This window comes from Oncorhynchus mykiss, chromosome 14, assembly GCF_013265735.2.
Source record: "Oncorhynchus mykiss isolate Arlee chromosome 14, USDA_OmykA_1.1, whole genome shotgun sequence".
In the NCBI taxonomy this organism is placed as follows: domain Eukaryota; kingdom Metazoa; phylum Chordata; class Actinopteri; order Salmoniformes; family Salmonidae; genus Oncorhynchus; species Oncorhynchus mykiss.
In genome coordinates this window covers 30,153,553-30,172,445 of record NC_048578.1, presented here as the reverse complement: position 1 = coordinate 30,172,445, position 18,893 = coordinate 30,153,553, and the positions used below count along the sequence as shown (strand labels likewise).

General features: G+C 44.7%; 1 protein-coding gene and 1 long non-coding RNA gene across 5 annotated transcripts in view; one reads left to right on the top strand and one right to left on the bottom strand.

Annotated features, from left to right (window-relative positions):
* LOC110487772 (actin-binding LIM protein 3) overlaps positions 1-18,893 on the top strand; it is a 127,886-nt gene that overhangs the window by 99,222 nt on the left and 9,771 nt on the right. The window contains exons 7-14 of one of the 4 annotated variants that reach the window (XM_036943287.1): positions 1,812-1,899; positions 2,066-2,124; positions 2,339-2,410; positions 6,519-6,707; positions 7,570-7,593; positions 8,831-8,963; positions 10,596-10,706; positions 12,868-12,918. In XM_036943287.1, the coding sequence (XP_036799182.1) occupies positions 1,812-1,899; positions 2,066-2,124; positions 2,339-2,410; positions 6,519-6,707; positions 7,570-7,593; positions 8,831-8,963; positions 10,596-10,706; positions 12,868-12,918 (727 nt within the window). Of the gene's footprint in view, positions 1-1,811; positions 1,900-2,065; positions 2,125-2,338; positions 2,411-6,518; positions 6,708-6,911; positions 6,936-7,569; positions 7,594-8,830; positions 8,964-10,595; positions 10,707-12,867; positions 12,919-18,893 lie in introns of all 4 variants that reach the window. The other 3 variants (XM_036943286.1, XM_036943288.1, XM_036943289.1) reach the window with 3 other exon arrangements.
* Positions 15,064-18,893, bottom strand: LOC118938716. The gene is made up of 3 exons (XR_005035976.1): positions 18,853-18,893; positions 15,170-15,263; positions 15,064-15,083 (listed from the first exon to the last, which is right to left on the bottom strand). It is a non-coding gene; the product is annotated as an uncharacterized LOC118938716 (long non-coding RNA).

Here is an 18,893-nt window from a genome sequence, read left to right as displayed (position 1 = left end):
ATTTGTGAAACAGTGAAATAATCTGTCTGTAAACAATTGTTGGAAAAATTACTTGTCATGCACAAAGTAGATGTCCTAACCGACCAGCCAAAACTATAGTTTGTTAACAAGAAATTTGTGGAGTGGTTGAAAAACGAGTTTTAATGACTCCAACCTAAGTGAATATAAACTTCCGACTTCAACTGTACTTACCAAAAGAGGCCCCTCTTAGTCTGACATTGACTATGTACAGACCCAGTGTTCAACAGGGCTTCAGGAGCTGTACTCCAGGATTGTTGCTTCCTGGTAGGTGTTTGTCTCCATGACTGTTAATAGTGTCTAGTTATTCTGCTGTTCTAGCATTCAGGTCTCCACAGACCAGTATGTTGCCTTGGGCCTGAACGTGACTAGTCTCCCCCTCCAGACTGGAGAAACTCTCTTCATTGAAATAGGGTGACTCTGACGGGGGAATGTATGTGGCACAGAGGAAGACGTTTTTATCTGTCAAGATAGCCTCCTTGTTGTTTTTTAACCAGATTAAGAATGGTCCTGTTTTGATCAATTTGATTGAATGAGTTAGTTCAGATTTATACCATATTAGCATTCCCACTGAGTCTTTTCCCTGTCTGATTCCTTTTAATTTGGTGGATGGTATGATTATCTCCCTATAACCTAGTGGACAGCCAGTGGAAACATCACCTCTGCACCATGTTTCCTGTAGTACTACAATATCAACATCATCCATTTATTTCAGGAAGTCTGGGTTTCTGCTCTTTAGCCCAAAAGCAGGGGACTTCAATCGTTGTAAATTCCAACATGCAATGTAAAAAAAAAATCTTTACTTGTATTATGCAAATGTGATTTGTTTATCATTGAAGATAGAATTTGTGTCATGCCACTTGGGTGGATGTAGTGTGAGGAGGGTGGAGTTCTTGTGCTCATCTTACTGTGACTCCCGGCCTATCACATTTGAGCATAGTAGACTCAGCATGTGTTTAATGTCACTTAAACAGGCTGGGGCTGTCAGGCTGGGGCTCCTCCAGCTGTGGGTGTGCGGTGGGGGGCAGGGGGACACTGGTGGTGTCCTCTGCTCTCTCCTTAATGGTCTGAAAGTATTTTTCAAACAGCCTAATGTTACCTTGCACCATGACAGTCCCAGTCTTGTGGAGGTTGATTTGTTATCATGGTGCTGTCAGGGTCGTCTGTCTCTTTGACTTTCAGCTTCCACCCAATACAGATTCCCTCTTTCTTTATGGATGGGTAGTGAGAGCAGACTGCTGAGTGCCATGCATTTGGTTGGTCAGTGAGGAAGATGAGATTACTCACGTCATCGTTTTTGTAGAGGTCTACGAAAAGGGTTTCTGGCCTCCCCTTTAGTAGTTTCTGTTTAAAAGCTTTCCTCGTTGTGTCATTTTTGGCCTCTTGACGGTAGAGAATGGACTCAGAAAATGTGTTTAATGTTAAAGTCCGTGCTCCTTTTTGATTTACTCACTCAGTTTGGTCGTTTAATGTAGTTGTATTAACTTCCCTTGCTAAATTTTTCTGGCTAGCTTGTTAGCCTGCTAGCTAGGTTTTCGTTGTGTAGCTAGCTAGCTAGGTTTTTGTTGTGTAGCTAGCTAGCTAGGTTTTTGTTGTGTAGCTAGCTATCTAGCGAGAGTCAAAACGTCTTATTGAGTTGTAGTTGTTGTTCATCACTTGTCTTGAATTATTTTTAGATTTGAGTGTTTATCTCATCTTATAAACAAAAATAATAGAGAAATGAATCTCTCTCTGTGTCTCTTTGTCTCTGTCTCTCTCTGTGTGTGTCTCTCTCTCTTTCTCTCTCTTTCCAGGCAGGGGGGAAGCACTACCACCCTACCTGTGCCCGCTGTGCCCGATGTCACATGATGTTCACAGAGGGAGAAGAAATGTACCTGCATGGTAAAACACACACACACACACACACACACACACACACACACACAGCATCACTGACTTATAAACATCACAAGGACTCTCATCTCTCCCTCTCGTCTCTCCCTCTCTCTCTGTCTCTCTCTCTGTCTCTCTCTCTCTGTCTCTCTCTCTCTGTCGCTCTCTCTGTCAGGTGGTGAAGTGTGGCATCCTTTGTGTAAGCAGGCGGCCAGAGCAGAGAGAAGACTCAGGGTGAGACAACCACAGATATCACTCTACTCTACAGAACTCAGATATCACTCTACAGAACACAGATATCACTCTACTCTACAGAACTCAGATATCACTCTACAGATCACAGATATCACTCTACTCTACAGAACACAGATATCACTCTACTCTACAGAACTCAGATATCAATAGATTTTTTTACCCTCATTGCTCTTTCTTTTCTTTCTTTTCACAGCACAGACGTCTGTCCGAGACATCCATCTCTCCACCGGGTTCGTCTATTGGCTCTCCCAGCCGCGTCATCTGCGTAAGTAACCAATCACAAGTCAATCTTCCTCTAGCTCCACACAACCTTCAGGGCCCACTAGCTATGAAAATACAAACCATTTTCTCCTGAAGTGTGCACTCGTTCACTATTTTTCACAATTTCTCGCTATCTCAAAGCATTTGATTGGTGTAGGCATGGGCTAGTGGGAATATCAACCACATGTCATTTCCTATCAAATCAAATTAATGATTGTTCATATAGGCTGAATACAACAGCTGTACTCTTTACGTGAAATGCTTACTTACGAGCCTTTCCCAATGTTGCAGAGTTACAAAATTATAATAAAAAGAAAAATGGTAACGCAAGAGGAATAAAACACACAAGAATGGAGCTATGTACAGGAAGTACCAGATCAATGTGGAGCTATATACAGGAAGTACCAGTACCAGATCAATGTGGAGCTGTATACAGGGAGTACCAGATCAATGTGGAGCTATATACAGGGAGTACCAGTACCAGATCAATGTGGAGCTATATACAGGGAGTACCAGATCAATGTGGAGCTATATACAGGGAGTACCAGATCAATGTAGAGCTAAATACAGGAAGTACACGTACCAGATCAATGTAGAGCTATATACAGGGAGTACCAGTACCAGATCAATGTAGAGCTATGTACAGGAAGTACCAGATCAATGTAGAGCTATATACAGGGAGTACCAGTACCAGATCAATGTAGAGCTATGTACAGGAAGTACCAGATCAATGTGGAGCTATGTACAGGGAGTACCAGATCAATGTGGAGCTATATACAGGGAGTACCAGTACCAGATCAATGTAGAGCTATGTACAGGAAGTACCAGATCAATGTGGAGCTATGTACAGGAAGTATCAGATCAATGTGGAGCTATATACAGGGAGTACCAGATCAATGTAGAGCTATATACAGGAAGTACCAGTACCAGATCAATGTGGCGCTATATACAGGAAGTACCAGTACCAGATCAATGTGGAGCTATATACAGGGAGTACCAGATCAATGTGGAGCTATATACAGGGAGTACCAGTACCAGATCAATGTGGAGCTATATACTGGAAGTACCAGATCAATGTGGAGCTATATACAGGAAGTACCAGTACCAGATCAATGTAGAGCTATATATAGGAAGTACCAGTACCAGATTAATGTAGAGATATATACAGGAAGTACCAATACCAGATCAATGTAGAGCTATATACAGGAAGTACTAGATCAATATGGAGCTATATACAGGAAGTACCAGTACCAGATCAATGTGGAGCTATATACTGGAAGTACCAGATCAATGTGGAGCTATATACAGGAAGTACCAGATCAATATGGAGCTACAGTGCCTTGCGAAAGTATTCGGCCCCCTTGAACTTTGCGACCTTTTGCCACATTTCAGGCTTCAAACATAAAGATAAAACTGTATTTTTTTGTGAAGAATCAACAGCAAGTGGTACACAATCATGAAGTGGAACGACATTTATTGGATATTTCAAACTTTTTTAACAAATCAAAAACTGAAAAATTGGGCGTGCAAAATTATTCAGCCCCCTTAAGTTAATACTTTGTAGCGCCACCTTTTGCTGTGATTACAGCTGTAAGCCGCTTGGGGTATGTCTCTATCAGTTTTGCACATCGAGAGACTGACATTTTTTCCTATTCCTCCTTGCAAAACAGCTCGAGCTCAGTGAGGTTGGATGGAGAGCATTTGTGAACAGCAGTTTTCAGTTCTTTCCACAGATTCTCGATTGGATTCAGGTCTGGACTTTGACTTGGCCATTCTAACACCTGGATATGTTTATTTTTGAACCATTCCATTGTAGATTTTGCTTAATGTTTTGGATCATTGTCTTGTTGGAAGACAAATCTCCGTCCCAGTCTCAGGTCTTTTGCAGACTCCATCAGGTTTTCTTCCAGAATGGTCCAATTTTAACCATCTTCCCTGTCCCTGCTGAAGAAAAGCAGGCCCAAACCATGATGCTGCCACCACCATGTTTGACAGTGGGGATGGTGTGTTCAGCTGTGTTGCTTTTACGCCAAACATAACGTTTTGCATTGTTGCCAAAAAGTTCAATTTTGGTTTCATCTGACCAGAGCACCTTCTTCCACATGTTTGGTGTGTCTCCCAGGTGGCTTGTGGCAAACTTTAAACGACACTTTTTATGGATATCTTTAAGAAATGGCTTTCTTCTTGCCACTCTTCCATAAAGGCCAGATTTGTGGGCCAGATTTGTGCAATATACAACTGATTGTTGTCCTATGGACAGAGTCTCCCACCTCAACTGTAGATCTCTGCAGTTCATCCAGAGTGATCATGGGCCTCTTGGCTGCATCTCTGATCAGTCTTCTCCTTGTATGAGCTGACAGTTTAGAGGGACGGCCAGGTCTTGGTAGATTTACAGTGGTCTGATACTCCTTCCATTTCAATATTATCGCTTGCACAGTGCTCCTTGGGATGTTTAAAGCTTGGGAAATCTTTTTGTATCCAAATCCGGCTTTAAACTTCTTCACAACAGTATCTCGGACCTGCCTGGTGTGTTCCTTGTTCTGCATGATGCTCTCTGCACTTTTAACGGACCTCTGAGACTATCACAGTGCAGGTGCATTTATACGGAGACTATGTACATGAAGGCAGGGTAAAGTGACTAGACATCAGGATAGATAATAATAAGAGTAAAATAAAAGTGTTTGTTGTTTGTGGGGTTTTTCTGCAAAAGTGTCTGTCACGACTTCCACCGAGGTTGTTCACTCTCCTTGTTCGGGCGGCGTTCGGTGCCCGAACAAGGGCGTATTTGTTTTATAACAGGATTTTTGTTCCGTTCTCGGATGGAGTAAATACAGTGGTTTTACTCTTACCTGTGCCCTGCGCCTGACTCCTTCGCTATCCTCTAGATAGACTCTGACAGTGTGGAAATGTAACCTTTATTTAACCAGGCGAGTCAGTTAAGAACAAATTCTTATTTACAATGACGGCCTACCGGGGAACAGTGGGTTAACTGCCATGTTCATTGGCAGAACAACAGATAGGGTCAGTGCAGATAGACCGGGTAACCATTCATTCATTATTTTGCAGTCTTATGATGTCTCGGAGCCTGTTGGTCTGATAGCCGATGCTCTGGTACCATTTGCCGGATGGTAGCACAGTGAACAGTCTATGACTTTTCAGCCTCCAGAGGGGGAATAGGCGCTGTCGTGGGCTGTTCACAACAGTGCAGGTGTGAATGGACCATGTTAAATCAGTGAAGAGAAGTGAACAGGAGCACATTTTGGGAGGAAGGAGAGATAGTTGTGACATAGTAACTGTCGCCCTGCCCAGTACAGATAGGAGACACCTGTTCATTCTCCACTCACCCCTGACCCCTGACCCGTGACCTCACCTTACACTGCTGGCTAGGTCCTCTTGTTATGTCTGTCAGTCATATTCGGACACAACCTGTGTGTGTGTGTGTGTGTGTGTGTGTGTGTGTGTGTGTGTGTGTGTGTGTGTGTGTGTGTGTGTGTGTGTGGTGTGTGTGTGTGTGTATGGTGTGTGTGTGCTCTGTCTGGACTACTAGTCTTTGCTGAGCTGTACTGTATAGGTCACTACTGCTGTTGGAAACATTAGCTTACACATTCATCCACGTAAACACATGTAGAGACACACACACATCCATGCATGAGCAGGTGTGTGTGTGTGTTTTCTGAGCTCTGGCCTCATAATCAATGACCTGCTCAGGGTGATGGATGAGGGGAAAACACAGAGTTAGCTCTCTCGCTCTCTCGCTCTCTCGCTCTCTCTCTCTCTCTCTCTCTCTCTCTCTCTCTCTCTCTCTCTCTCTCTCTCTCTCTCTCTCTCTCTCTCTCTCTCTCTCTCTCTCTCTCTCTCTCCATTGCTTTGTGGAGCTGAAGGTCATGTCAGGGAGTGGCCAGCTCCTACAGTATATATTCAGCAGTCAGTCACATGTGAACTGTATGTGTTGTGTCAGTATATGGCTGTCAGCATGCTTTACAGTCTGCAGCACACAATCCATGTCTTTGGTTTTGCATGCGTAAATGTTGTTTGTGTGTGTGTGTGTGTGGTTGTTTCTGTGTGTGTGTGTGTGCATGCGTGTGTCTGTGTCCTGTCGTGTCCCACCCCAGGCCAGGGTGGAGAATGAGATACTAGACTATAAGGACTTGGCTGCACTGCCTAAGGTCAAGGCCATATACGAGGTCCAGCCACCTGACCTCATATCATCCTACCAGTCCCAGCATCATCCTACCATATCATCCTACCAGCCCTACCCCAGATACTCCTCAGATGACATAGAGACCTTCAGCTATGGAGAGGTACTAAGTTCTATGGAGCTTTCAGGAAATACACCTATGTTATTTTCTTTTACGTCTTCTCTAAATTCACTGACAGTTGATAAACAAGATAAATAAATATGTTTCTAATATTGATGAACTGAATTTTTTTCCTGAGTTGAGATAATAGTCCATTATGCTTCAGACAATCATTTCTGCTTTCTTTCTCATGTATTTGTTTTACAGTCACCTGGGACTCTCTGTTCTCAGGTTAGTAACCTTGTTGTTTTACAGTCACCTGGGACTCTGTTCTCAGGTTAGTAACCTTGTTGTTTTACAGTCACCTGGGACTCTGTTCTCAGGTTAGTAACCTTGTTGTTTTACAGTCACCTGGGACTCTCTGTTCTCAGGTTAGTAACCTTGTTGTTTTACAGTCACCTGGGACTCTGTTCTCAGGTTAGTAACCTTGTTGTTTTACAGTCACCTGGGACTCTGTTCTCAGGTTAGTAACCTTGTTGTTTTACAGTCACCTGGGACTCTGTTCTCAGGTTAGTAACCTTGTTGTTTTACAGTCACCTGGGACTCTGTTCTCAGGTTAGTAACCTTGTTGTTTTACAGTCACCTGGGACTCTGTTCTCAGGTTAGTAACCTTGTTGTTTTACAGTCACCTGGGACTCTCTGTTCTCAGGTTAGTAACCTTGTTGTTTTACAGTCACCTGGGACTCTCTGTTCTCAGGTTAGTAACCGTGTTGTTCTGCAGTCACCTGGGACTCTCTGTTCTCAGGTTAGTAACCTTGTTGTTTTACAGTCACCTGGGACTCTCTGTTCTCAGGTTAGTAACCGTGTTGTTCTGCAGTCACCTGGGACTCTCTGTTCTCAGGTTAGTAACCTTGTTGTTTTACAGTCACCTGGGACTCTCTGTTCTCAGGTTAGTAACCTTGTTGTTTTACAGTCACCTGGGACTCTGTTCTCAGGTTAGTAACCTTGTTGTTTCCAACAGAATGAATAATAATTTCTGTGATCAGTGGTCTGTGGATATGTGGATAGTTGTCTATCTTTCTTTACCCTTCTCTCTTGCTCTATCTCTGTCTGTACCTCCTTTTCTTTCTTTCTCCCCCACTCTGTCATCTCCCCTCTCCCCCACTCTGTCATCCCCCCTCTCCCCCACTCTGTCATCCCCCCCTCTCCCCCACTCTGTCATCCCCCTTCTCCCCCACTCTCTCAACTCCCCTCTCCCCCGCTCTGTCATCCTCCCTCTCCCCCACTCTGTCATCCCCCCTCTCCCCCACTCTGTCATCCCCCCTCTCCCCCACTCTTTCATCCCCCCTCTCCCCCACTCTGTCATCCCCCCTCTCCCCCTCTCTGTCATCCCCCCTCTCCCCAACTTTCTCATCCCCCCTCTCCCCCACTCTGTCATCCCCCCTCTCCCCCACTCTGTCATCCCCCCTCTCCCCAACTCTGTCACCCCCCCCTCTCCCCCACTCTCTCAACTCCCCTTTCCCCCACTCTCTCATCTCCCCTCTCCCCCACTCTGTCATCCCCCCTCTCCCCCACTCTGTCATCCCCCCTCTCCCCCACTCTGTCATCCCCCCTCTCCCCCACTCTGTCATCCCCCTTCTCCCCCTACTCTCTCAACTCCCCTCTCCCCCACTCTGTCATCTCCCCTCTCCCCCACTCTGTCATCTCCCCTCTCCCCCACTCTGTCATCCCCCCTCTCCCCCACTCTGTCATCCCCCCTCTCCCCCACTCTGTCATCCCCCCTCTCCCCCACTCTGTCATCCCCCCTCTCCCCAACTCTGTCACCCCCCCCTCTCCCCCACTCTCTCAACTCCCCTTTCCCCCACTCTCTCATCTCCCCTCTCCCCCACTCTGTCATCCCCCCTCTCCCCCACTCTGTCATCCCCCCTCTCCCCCACTCTGTCATCCCCCCTCTCCCCCACTCTGTCATCCCCCTTCTCCCCCTACTCTCTCAACTCCCCTCTCCCCCACTCTGTCATCTCCCCTCTCCCCCACTCTGTCATCTCCCCTCTCCCCCACTCTGTCATCCCCCCTCTCCCCCACTCTCTCATTCCCCCTCTCCCCCACTCTGTCATCCCCCCTCTCCCCCACTCTGTCATCCCCCAACTCTCTCAACTCCCCTCCCCCTCTTCTCCCTCTCCCTTTAGAAGCTGTATTACAATATAGACAAGAGACAGAGACAGTGTTCCAGCCCTGCCTACATGGACGGCTCTCCCTCCTTCAGCCGCCAAGCCATGTCTCCCATCACGCCTCGCTCACCGCAGCACTATGGACACCCTGGTGAGTCACACACACACCAAGCCATGTCTCCCATCATGCCTCGCTCACCGCATCACTATAGACACCCTGGTGAGTCACACACACAACAAGCCATGTCTCCCATCATGCCTCGCTTACCGCAGCACTATAGACACCCTGGTGAGTCACACACACACCAAGCCATGTCTCCCATCACACCTCGCACACCGCAGCACTATGGAAACCCTGGTGAGTCACACACACACCAAGCCATGTCTCCCATCAAGCCTCGCTCACCGCAGCACTATGGACACCCTGGTGAGTCACACACACACCAAGCCATGTCTCCCATCACGCCTCGCTCACCGCAGCACTATGGACACCCTGGTGAGTCACACACACACCAATCAACCAATCAATCAACCTTTCAGTCCATGGAATCGTATTGGTGTAGTGTTGTTAACCAAACATTCAAGAGCAGGAGGGTCTAGCCTCAGGTTGCTGTTAAGCAGCTGTTAAGCACTGTTTCTGAAAGAGTTGTACAAATACATTCCTCCTCTTTCTTTCCATCTCCTTCCCTTTCTGGCCACTGACAGTAAAAGCAATAGATGGACAGAGCCTTCGCAAAGCATTCAGATCCCTTGACTTTTTACACATTTTGTTACGTTACAGCCTTATTCTAAAATATATTCAATTGTTTTTTTCCCTCATCAATCTACACACAATACCCCATATTGACAAAGCAATAAAAAAAATTTTGAAATGTTTGCAAATGTATAAATGTACAAATAACTGAAATATAACATTTACATAAGTATTCAGACCCTTTACTCAGTACTTTGTTGAAGCACCTTTGGCAGCGATTACAGCATTGATTCTTCTTGGGTATGACACTACAAGCTTGGCACACCTGTATTTGGGGAGTTTCTCCCATTCTTCTCTGCAGATCCTCTCAAGCTCTGTCAGGTTGGATGGGGAGCACAGCTATTTTCAGGTCTCTCCAGAGATGTTATATCGGGTTCAAGTCCAGGCTCTGGCTGGGCCACTCAAGGACATTGTAAGACTTGTCCCAAAGCCACTCCTGCTTTGTCTTGGCTGTGTATTAGGGTTGTTGTCCTGTTGGAAGGGGAACGTTCTCCCCGGACTCCAATCAAATTGTAGAAACATATCAAGAATGATCAATGGAAACAGGATGCACCTGAGCTGAATTTCGAGTCTCATAGCAAAGGGTCTGAATACTTATGTAAATAAGGTATTTCAGTTTTTTTATTTTTTTTTATAGATTTGCAAATATTTCTAAAAATCCGTTTTCGCTTTGTCAATATGGGGTATTGTGTGTAGATTGCTGAGGATTTATGTTTTATTTAATCCATTTTAGAATAAGGCTGTAACTTAACAAAATGTGCAAAAAGTCAAAGGGTCTGAATACTTTCCGAATGCACTGTATCTTCCACCATGTGACAGTTAATGCATTTAAAAGCAGTGACTAGCCGGGGGAGGAAGCTTGTACCGTTCCTTCTAGCTTCCTGTGCTAAGATGGTCCAGTATGCCTTTCCTCAATGCTGCAGCCACTGTTGATCACCTTTTCCTTTGGTTCTGATTGGTTGGGAGGGACTGGATGGCAGGACAAAGCCCTTTCTTCATGCTCATGTTTCCTTTGCTGTGATTGGCTAGTGCTGGCTGCAGGCTCTGAGAGTGGCAGGAGCTCACCCTATTACGGCTCGCTGGAGGGGCGGCCTAGTACTCCTACCACATACCACGCCCCCAAGCATTTCCATGTACCAGGTAGGACCACACTTCAACTGTGCCTCAATGGCCCCCTATTCTCTATGGAAGTGCAATATATTTGGAATAGGGTGCCATTTGGGACGTGCCCTCTTCATCTCCTCATCTTTCCATCTTCTCTTCATCACCTCATCTTTCCCTCGTATCTTCATCTCCTCATCTTTCCATCTTCTCTTCATCACCTCATCTTTCCCTCATGTCTTCATCTCCTCATCTTTCCATCTTCTCTTCATATCCTTATCTTTCCATTGTATCTTCATCTCATCATCTTTCCATCTTCTCTTCATCTCCTTATCTTTCCATCTTTTAATAATCTCCTCATCTTTCCATCTTCTCTTCGTCACCTCATCTTTCCATCTTTTCATCATGTCCTCATCTTTCCATTACCTCATCTTTCCATCTTTTAATCATCTCCTCATCTTTCCATCTTCTCTTCATCACCTCAACTTTCCATCTTCTCTTCATCTCCACATCTTTCCATCTTCTCATCATCACCTCATCTTTCCATCTTCTCTTCATCACCTCATCTTTCCATCTTCTCTTCATCTCCTCATCTTTCCATCTTCTCATCATCACCTCATCTTTCCATCTTTTCATCATGTCCTCATCTTTCCATCACCTCATCTTTCCATATTTTAATCATCTCATCTTTCCTTCTTCTCTTCATCACCTCATCTTTCCATCTTCTCTTCATCACCTCATCTTTCCATCACCTCATCTCTCCATCTTCTCTTCATCTCCTCATCTTTCCATCTTCTCGTCATCACCTCATCTTTCCATCTTTTAATCATCTCATCTTTCCATCTTCTCTTCATCACCTCATCTTTCCATCTTCTCTTCATCTCCTCATCTTTCCATCTTCTCTTCATCTCCTCATCTTTCCATCTTCTCTTCATCACCTCATCTTTCCATCACCTCATCTTTCCATCTTTTAATCATCTCATCTTTCCATCTTCTCTTCATCACCTCATCTTTCCATCTTCTCTTCATCTCCTCATCTTTCCATCTTCTCTTCATCTCCTCATCTTTCCATCTTCTCTTCATCTCCACATCTTTCCATCTTCTCTTCATCACCTCATCTTTCCATCACCTCATCTTTCCATATTTTAATCATCTCCTCATCTTTCCATCTTCTCTTCATCGCCTCATCTTTCCATCTTCTCTTCATCACCTCATCTTTCCATCTTCTCATCAACACCTCATCTTTTCATCATGTCCTCATCTTTCCATCACCTCATCTTTCCATCTTCTAATCATCTGCTCATCTTTCCATCTTCTCTTCATCACCTCATCTTTCCATCTTCTCTTCATCACCTAATCTTTCCATCTTCTCTTCATCTCCTCGTCTTTCCATATTCTCATCTTTCCATCTTCTCTTCATCACATCATCTTTCCATCACCTCATCTTTCCATCTTTTAATCATATCCTCATCTTTCCATCTTCTCTTCATTACCTCATATTTCCATCTTCTCTTCATCACCTCATCTTTCCATATTCTCTTCATCACCTCATCTTTCCATCTTCTCTTCATTACCTAATCTTTCCATCTTCTCTTCATCTCCTCATCTTTCCATATTCTCATCTTTCCATCTTCTCTTCATCACCTCATCTTTCCATCTTCTCTTCATCACCTCATCTTTCCATCACCTCATCTTTCCATATTTTAATCATCTCCTCATCTTTCCATCTTCTCTTCATCGCCTCATCTTTCCATATTCTCATCTTTCCATCTTCTCTTAATCACCTTATCTTTCCATCACCTCATCTTTCCATCTTTTAATCATCTCCTCATCTTTCCATCTTCTCTTCATTACCTCATCTTTCCATTTTCTCTTCGTCACCTCATCTTTCCATATTCTCTTCATCACCTCATCTTTCCATCTTCTCTTCATCACCTCATCTTTCCATCTTCTCTTCATCACCTCATCTTTCCATCTTCTCATCTTTCCATCTTATCTTCTCCACTTTTGCTCCTCCTCTATTTGTATATTTCCTCAAACTCTCTTGTTATCAGCTACGGTCGCTATGGTTCGGTATAGCTCTTCCCTTTACCTCCTGCTACCCTTCACTTCCTCCCTCACTCCTCCATGTTTCACATCAATCTTCTCCCTTCTCTCTCTTTCTCCCCTCCCTCTCTCCTCCCTCCCTCTCTTTCTCCAGCCTCAGGTGAACCCAACATCTACAGCAAACCTCCCATCTATAAGAGAACGGGTACAGTGGCTTAGCCCTGCCTTATCCTGGCTGTTGTCCCATCAGTGACAGATTTATGTTTTCCGTAGCCAATAGTTTATGGTATAGGGGTTTAGCCCCGCTCTTTAGTCTGCCTGTCTTCCTATCAGTATAGTAGCCCTTAGTATTGTGCTTGTAGGGTTAGTTCAGGTCTCTTATGAGACCACAGTGGTAGATGAAGGGTTAGTTCAGGCCTCTTATGAGACCACAGTGGTAGATGAAGGGTTAGTTCAGGCCTCTTATGAGACCACAGTGGTAGATGAAGGGTTGGTTCAGGTCTCTTATGAGACCACAGTGGTAGATGAAGGGTTAGTTCAGGTCTCAGTGGGACCTAGCTTCACTCATCTAGTTTAGAATGAAACCAAACCACAAGTTACTGTGGTGTAAGTGTGTGTCTGTGTTACTGTGTTGTGTGTGTGTACTGTGGTGTATGTTACTGTGGTGTGTGTGTGTGTTACTGTGGTGTGTGTGTACTGTGGTGTGTGTGTGTTACTGTGTTGTGAGTGTTATCATGCTATAAGGGTATTATAGAACAGTGCATCACAGGCGTGTGGTTATGGTGTGTTATGAATGAGGGTCAGGAGTTGTTCTTAGTCAGGTCACATGGTTATGGAAATAGGACACACTCCAGGGAGAGGGAGTGGGAGTGGGAGGGGGAGAGGGATTGAGAGAGGGAGAGGGGGAGGGAGAGAATATTAGCATAATCAGCAGTATTATTCAGTACACTCTAGTGATATTGATCCCTCATATTGTTCTGTGATTCTGTTCAATAGAGGACATGTTTTGGCCACTAGAGGAGACATGGGCTCATCCATAGACCACAGGCCTGTTATGTGCTCATTAGTCCTTTGATACCTACATGGAAGAGATACTATGATATATGACTCACTTGTGGATATAGGTTAGATAAATAAATAGTGATTAGGACTCATGGTATTGTAGGGTTGACTTAAAGCATTTCGCTACACTCGCAATAACATCTGCTAACCATGTGTATGTGACCCATAACATCTGCTAACCATGTGTATGTGACCCATAACATCTGCTAACCATGTGTATGTGACCCATAACATCTGCTAACCATGTGTATGTGACCAATACATTTTGATTTAGAGTGGTTAGTGGTAGTGTTGTATCTCTGAGTTCTGTTATCTTCCATGTTGGTAACATAGGGACTTGGGATGCTAGTAATATCTCTCTTTTCTTTTTCCCTTTCTTCCTTTCATCGTTTCTGATCACGTTAATTCACTTCCCTCCTTCACTCTTTTCCCTGATGAACTAACTCACCTCTGTAAGTACCTTCCTCCTCTCTGTCTGTCTGCTGTCTGTCTATTTTCCCGTCTATTGGTCCCTCAACCGGTCTGTTTTCCGTCAAATATCTGTCAACCTGTCTGCCTTGCTATCTTCTGTCTCCATGTCCACCCAGTCTATAAACTCTGATCGTCCATTTCTACAAGAAGCCGTTATCTATTGTGGGAAGCTTCCAGACTCACTGTGTAAATAATTCCTCTGTCTAAGCTTTTCAAGTGTGTTTAGTGTCTGTCTGTGTGAGTAAGAGTCAATCACTCCCTGTTTACACACTCCCCATGTGTAAAGACCTGTCTGTCTATACCAGCTGACTATCTATCTTCTCTGTCTGTCTATACCAGCTGACTATCTATCTTGTCTGTCTGTCTGTCTGTCTGTCTGTCTGTACCATCTGACTATCTATCTCACCTGTCTGTACCAGATGACTATCTATCTCACCTGTCTGTACCAGATGACTATCTATCTCACCTGTCTGTACCAGATGACTATCTATCTCACTTGTCTGTACCAAATGACTATCTATCTCACCTGTCTGTACCAGATGACTATCTATCTCACCTGTCTGAACCAGATGACTATATATTTTACCAGCCTGTCAGTACCAGCTGACTATCTATCTCACCTGTCTGTACCAGCTGACTATCTATCTCACCTGTCTGTCTGTACCAGATGACTATCTATCTCACCTGTCTGTCTGTACCAGCTATCTATCTCACCTGTCTGTACCAGATGACTATCTATCTCACCTGTATGTACCAGCTGACTACCTATAATACCGCTTGTACCAGCTGACTATCTATCTCACCTGTCTGTCTGTACCAGCTGACTATCTATCTCACCTGTCTGTACCAGCTGACTACCTATCTCACCTGTATGTACCAGCTGACTACCTATAATACCCGCTTGTACCAGCTGACTATCTCACCTGTCAGTACCAGATGACTATCTATCTCACCTGTCTGTACCAGCTGACCATCTATCTCACCTGTCTGTCTGTACCAGATGACTATCTATCTCACCTGTCTGTACCAGCTGACTTCCTATAATACCCGCTTGTACCAGCTGACTATCTATCTCACCTGTCAGTACCAGATGACTATCTATCTCACCTGTCTGTACCAGCTGACCATCTATCTCACCTGTCTGTCTGTACCAGATGACTATCTATCTCACCTGTCTGTACCAGCTGACTACCTATCTCACCTGTATGTACCAGCTGACCATCTATCTCACCTGTCTGTCTGTACCAGATGACTATCTATCTCACCTGTCTGTACCAGCTGACTATCTATCTCACCTGTCAGTACCAGCTGACTATCTATCTCACCTGTCTGTACCAGCTGACTACCTATTTTACCTGTCTGTCTGTACCAGCTGACTATCTATCTCCTCTGTCTGTACCAGATGTCTGTCTATCTCCTCTGTCTGTCTATACCAGATGACTGTCTATCTCCTCTGTCTGTCTGTACCAGATGACTATCTATCTCACCTGTCTGTCTGTACCAGATGACTATCTATCTCACCTGTCTGTCTGTACCAGATAACTATCTATCTCCTCTGTCTGTCTGTACCAGATGACTATCTATCTCCTCTGTCTGTCTGTACCAGCTGACTGTCTATCTCCTCTGTCTGTCTGTACCAGCTGACTGTCTATCTCCTCTGTCTGTCTGTACCAGATGACTGTCTATCTTCTCTGTCTGTCTGTACCAGCTGACTATCTATCTCTCCTGTCAGTACCAGCTGACTATCTATCTCTCCTGTCAGTACCAGCTGACTATCTATCTCTCCTGTCAGTACCAGCTGACTATCTATCTCACCTGTCTGTACCAGATGACTATCTATCTCACCTGTCAGTACCAGCTGACTATCTATCTCACCTGTCAGTACCAGCTGACTATCTATCTCACCTGTCTGTACCAGCTGACTATCTATCTCACCTGTCTGTCTATACCAGATGACTATCTATCTCCTCTGTCTGTCTGTACCAGATGACCATCTATCTCACCTGTCTGTCTGTACCAGATGACTATCTATCTTCTCTGTCTGTCTGTACCAGATTACTATCTATCTCCTCTGTCTGTCTGTACCAGATGTCTATCTATCTCCTCTGTCTGTCTATACCAGATGACTATCTATCTCCTCTGTCTGTACCAGATGACTATCTATCTTCTCTGTCTGTCTATACCAGCTGACTATCTATCTTGTCTGTCTGTCTGTCTGTCTGTCTGTCTGTCTGTCTGTACCATCTGACTATCTATCTCACCTGTCTGTACCAGATGACTATCTATCTCACCTGTCTGTACCAGATGACTATCTATCTCACCTGTCTGTACCAGATGACTATCTATCTCACTTGTCTGTACCAAATGACTATCTATCTCACCTGTCTGTACCAGATGACTATCTATCTCACCTGTCTGAACCAGATGACTATATATTTTACCAGCCTGTCAGTACCAGCTGACTATCTATCTCACCTGTCTGTACCAGCTGACTATCTATCTCACCTGTCTGTCTGTACCAGATGACTATCTATCTCACCTGTCTGTCTGTACCAGCTATCTATCTCACCTGTCTGTACCAGATGACTATCTATCTCACCTGTATGTACCAGCTGACTACCTATAATACCGCTTGTACCAGCTGACTATCTATCTCACCTGTCTGTCTGTACCAGATGACTATCTATCTCACCTGTCTGTACCAGCTGACTACCTATCTCACCTGTATGTACCAGCTGACTACCTATAATACCCGCTTGTACCAGCTGACTATCTATCTCACCTGTCAGTACCAGATGACTATCTATCTCACCTGTCTGTACCAGCTGACCATCTATCTCACCTGTCTGTCTGTACCAGATGACTATCTATCTCACCTGTCTGTACCAGCTGACTACCTATCTCACCTGTATGTACCAGCTGACCATCTATCTCACCTGTCTGTCTGTACCAGATGACTATCTATCTCACCTGTCAGTACCAGCCGACTATCTATCTCACCTGTCTGTACCAGCTGACTACCTATTTTACCTGTCTGTCTGTACCAGCTGACTATCTATCTCCTCTGTCAGTACCAGATGACTATCTATCTCATCTGTCTGTCTGTACCAGATGACCATCTATCTCCTCTGTCTGTACCAGATGACCATCTATCTCCTCTGTCTGTAGCAGCTGACTACCTATTTTACCTGTCTGTCTGTACCAGCTGACTATCTATCTCACCTGTCTGTACCAGATTACTATCTATCTCCTCTGTCTGTACCAGATGTCTATCTATCTCCTCTGTCTGTCTGTACCAGATGACTGTCTATCTCCTCTGTCTGTCTGTACCAGATGACTATCTATCTCACCTGTCTGTCTGTACCAGATGACTATCTATCTCACCTGTCTGTCTGTACCAGATAACTATCTATCTCCTCTGTCTGTCTGTACCAGATGACTATCTATCTCCTCTGTCTGTCTGTACCAGCTGACTGTCTATCTCCTCTGTCTGTCTGTACCAGCTGACTGTCTATCTCCTCTGTCTGTCTGTACCAGATGACTGTCTATCTTCTCTGTCTGTCTGTACCAGCTGACTATCTATCTCTCCTGTCAGTACCAGCTGACTATCTATCTCTCCTGTCAGTACCAGCTGACTATCTATCTCACCTGTCTGTACCAGATGACTATCTATCTCACCTGTCAGTACCAGCTGACTATCTATCTCACCTGTCAGTACCAGCTGACTATCTATCTCACCTGTCTGTACCAGCTGACTATCTATCTCACCTGTCTGTCTATACCAGATGACTATCTATCTCACCTGTCTGTCTGTACCAGATGACTATCTATCTTCTCTGTCTGTCTGTACCAGATTACTATCTATCTCCTCTGTATGTCTGTACCAGATGTCTATCTATCTCCTCTGTCTGTCTATACCAGATGACTATCTATCTCCTCTGTCTGTACCAGATGACTATCTATCTCCTCTGTCTGTCTGTACCAGATTACTATCTATCTCCTCTGTCTGTCTGTACCAGATGTCTATCTATCTCCTCTCTGTCTATACCAGATGACTATCTATCTCCTCTATCTGTCTGTACCAGATTACTATCTATCTCCTCTGTCTGTCTGTACCAGATGTCTATCTATCTCCTCTGTCTGTCTATACCAGATGACTATCTATCTCCTCTGTCTGTCTGTACCAGCTGACTATCTATCTCCTCTGTCTGTACCAGCTGACTATCTATCTCCTCTGTCTGTCTGTACCAGATGACTACCTATCTCCTCTGTCTGTACCAGATGACTACCTATCTCCTCTGGCTGTACCAGATGACTACCTATCTCCTCTGGCTGTACCAGATGACTACCTATCTCCTCTGTCTGTACCAGATGACTATCTATCTCACCTGTCTGTACCAGCTGACCATCTATCTCACCTGTCTGTCTGTACCAGATGACTATCTATCTCACCTGTCTGTACCAGCTGACTTCCTATAATACCCGCTTGTACCAGCTGACTATCTATCTCACCTGTCGGTACCAGATGACTATCTATCTCACCTGTCTGTACCAGCTGACCATCTATCTCACCTGTCTGTCTGTACCAGATGACTATCTATCTCACCTGTCTGTACCAGCTGACTACCTATCTCACCTGTATGTACC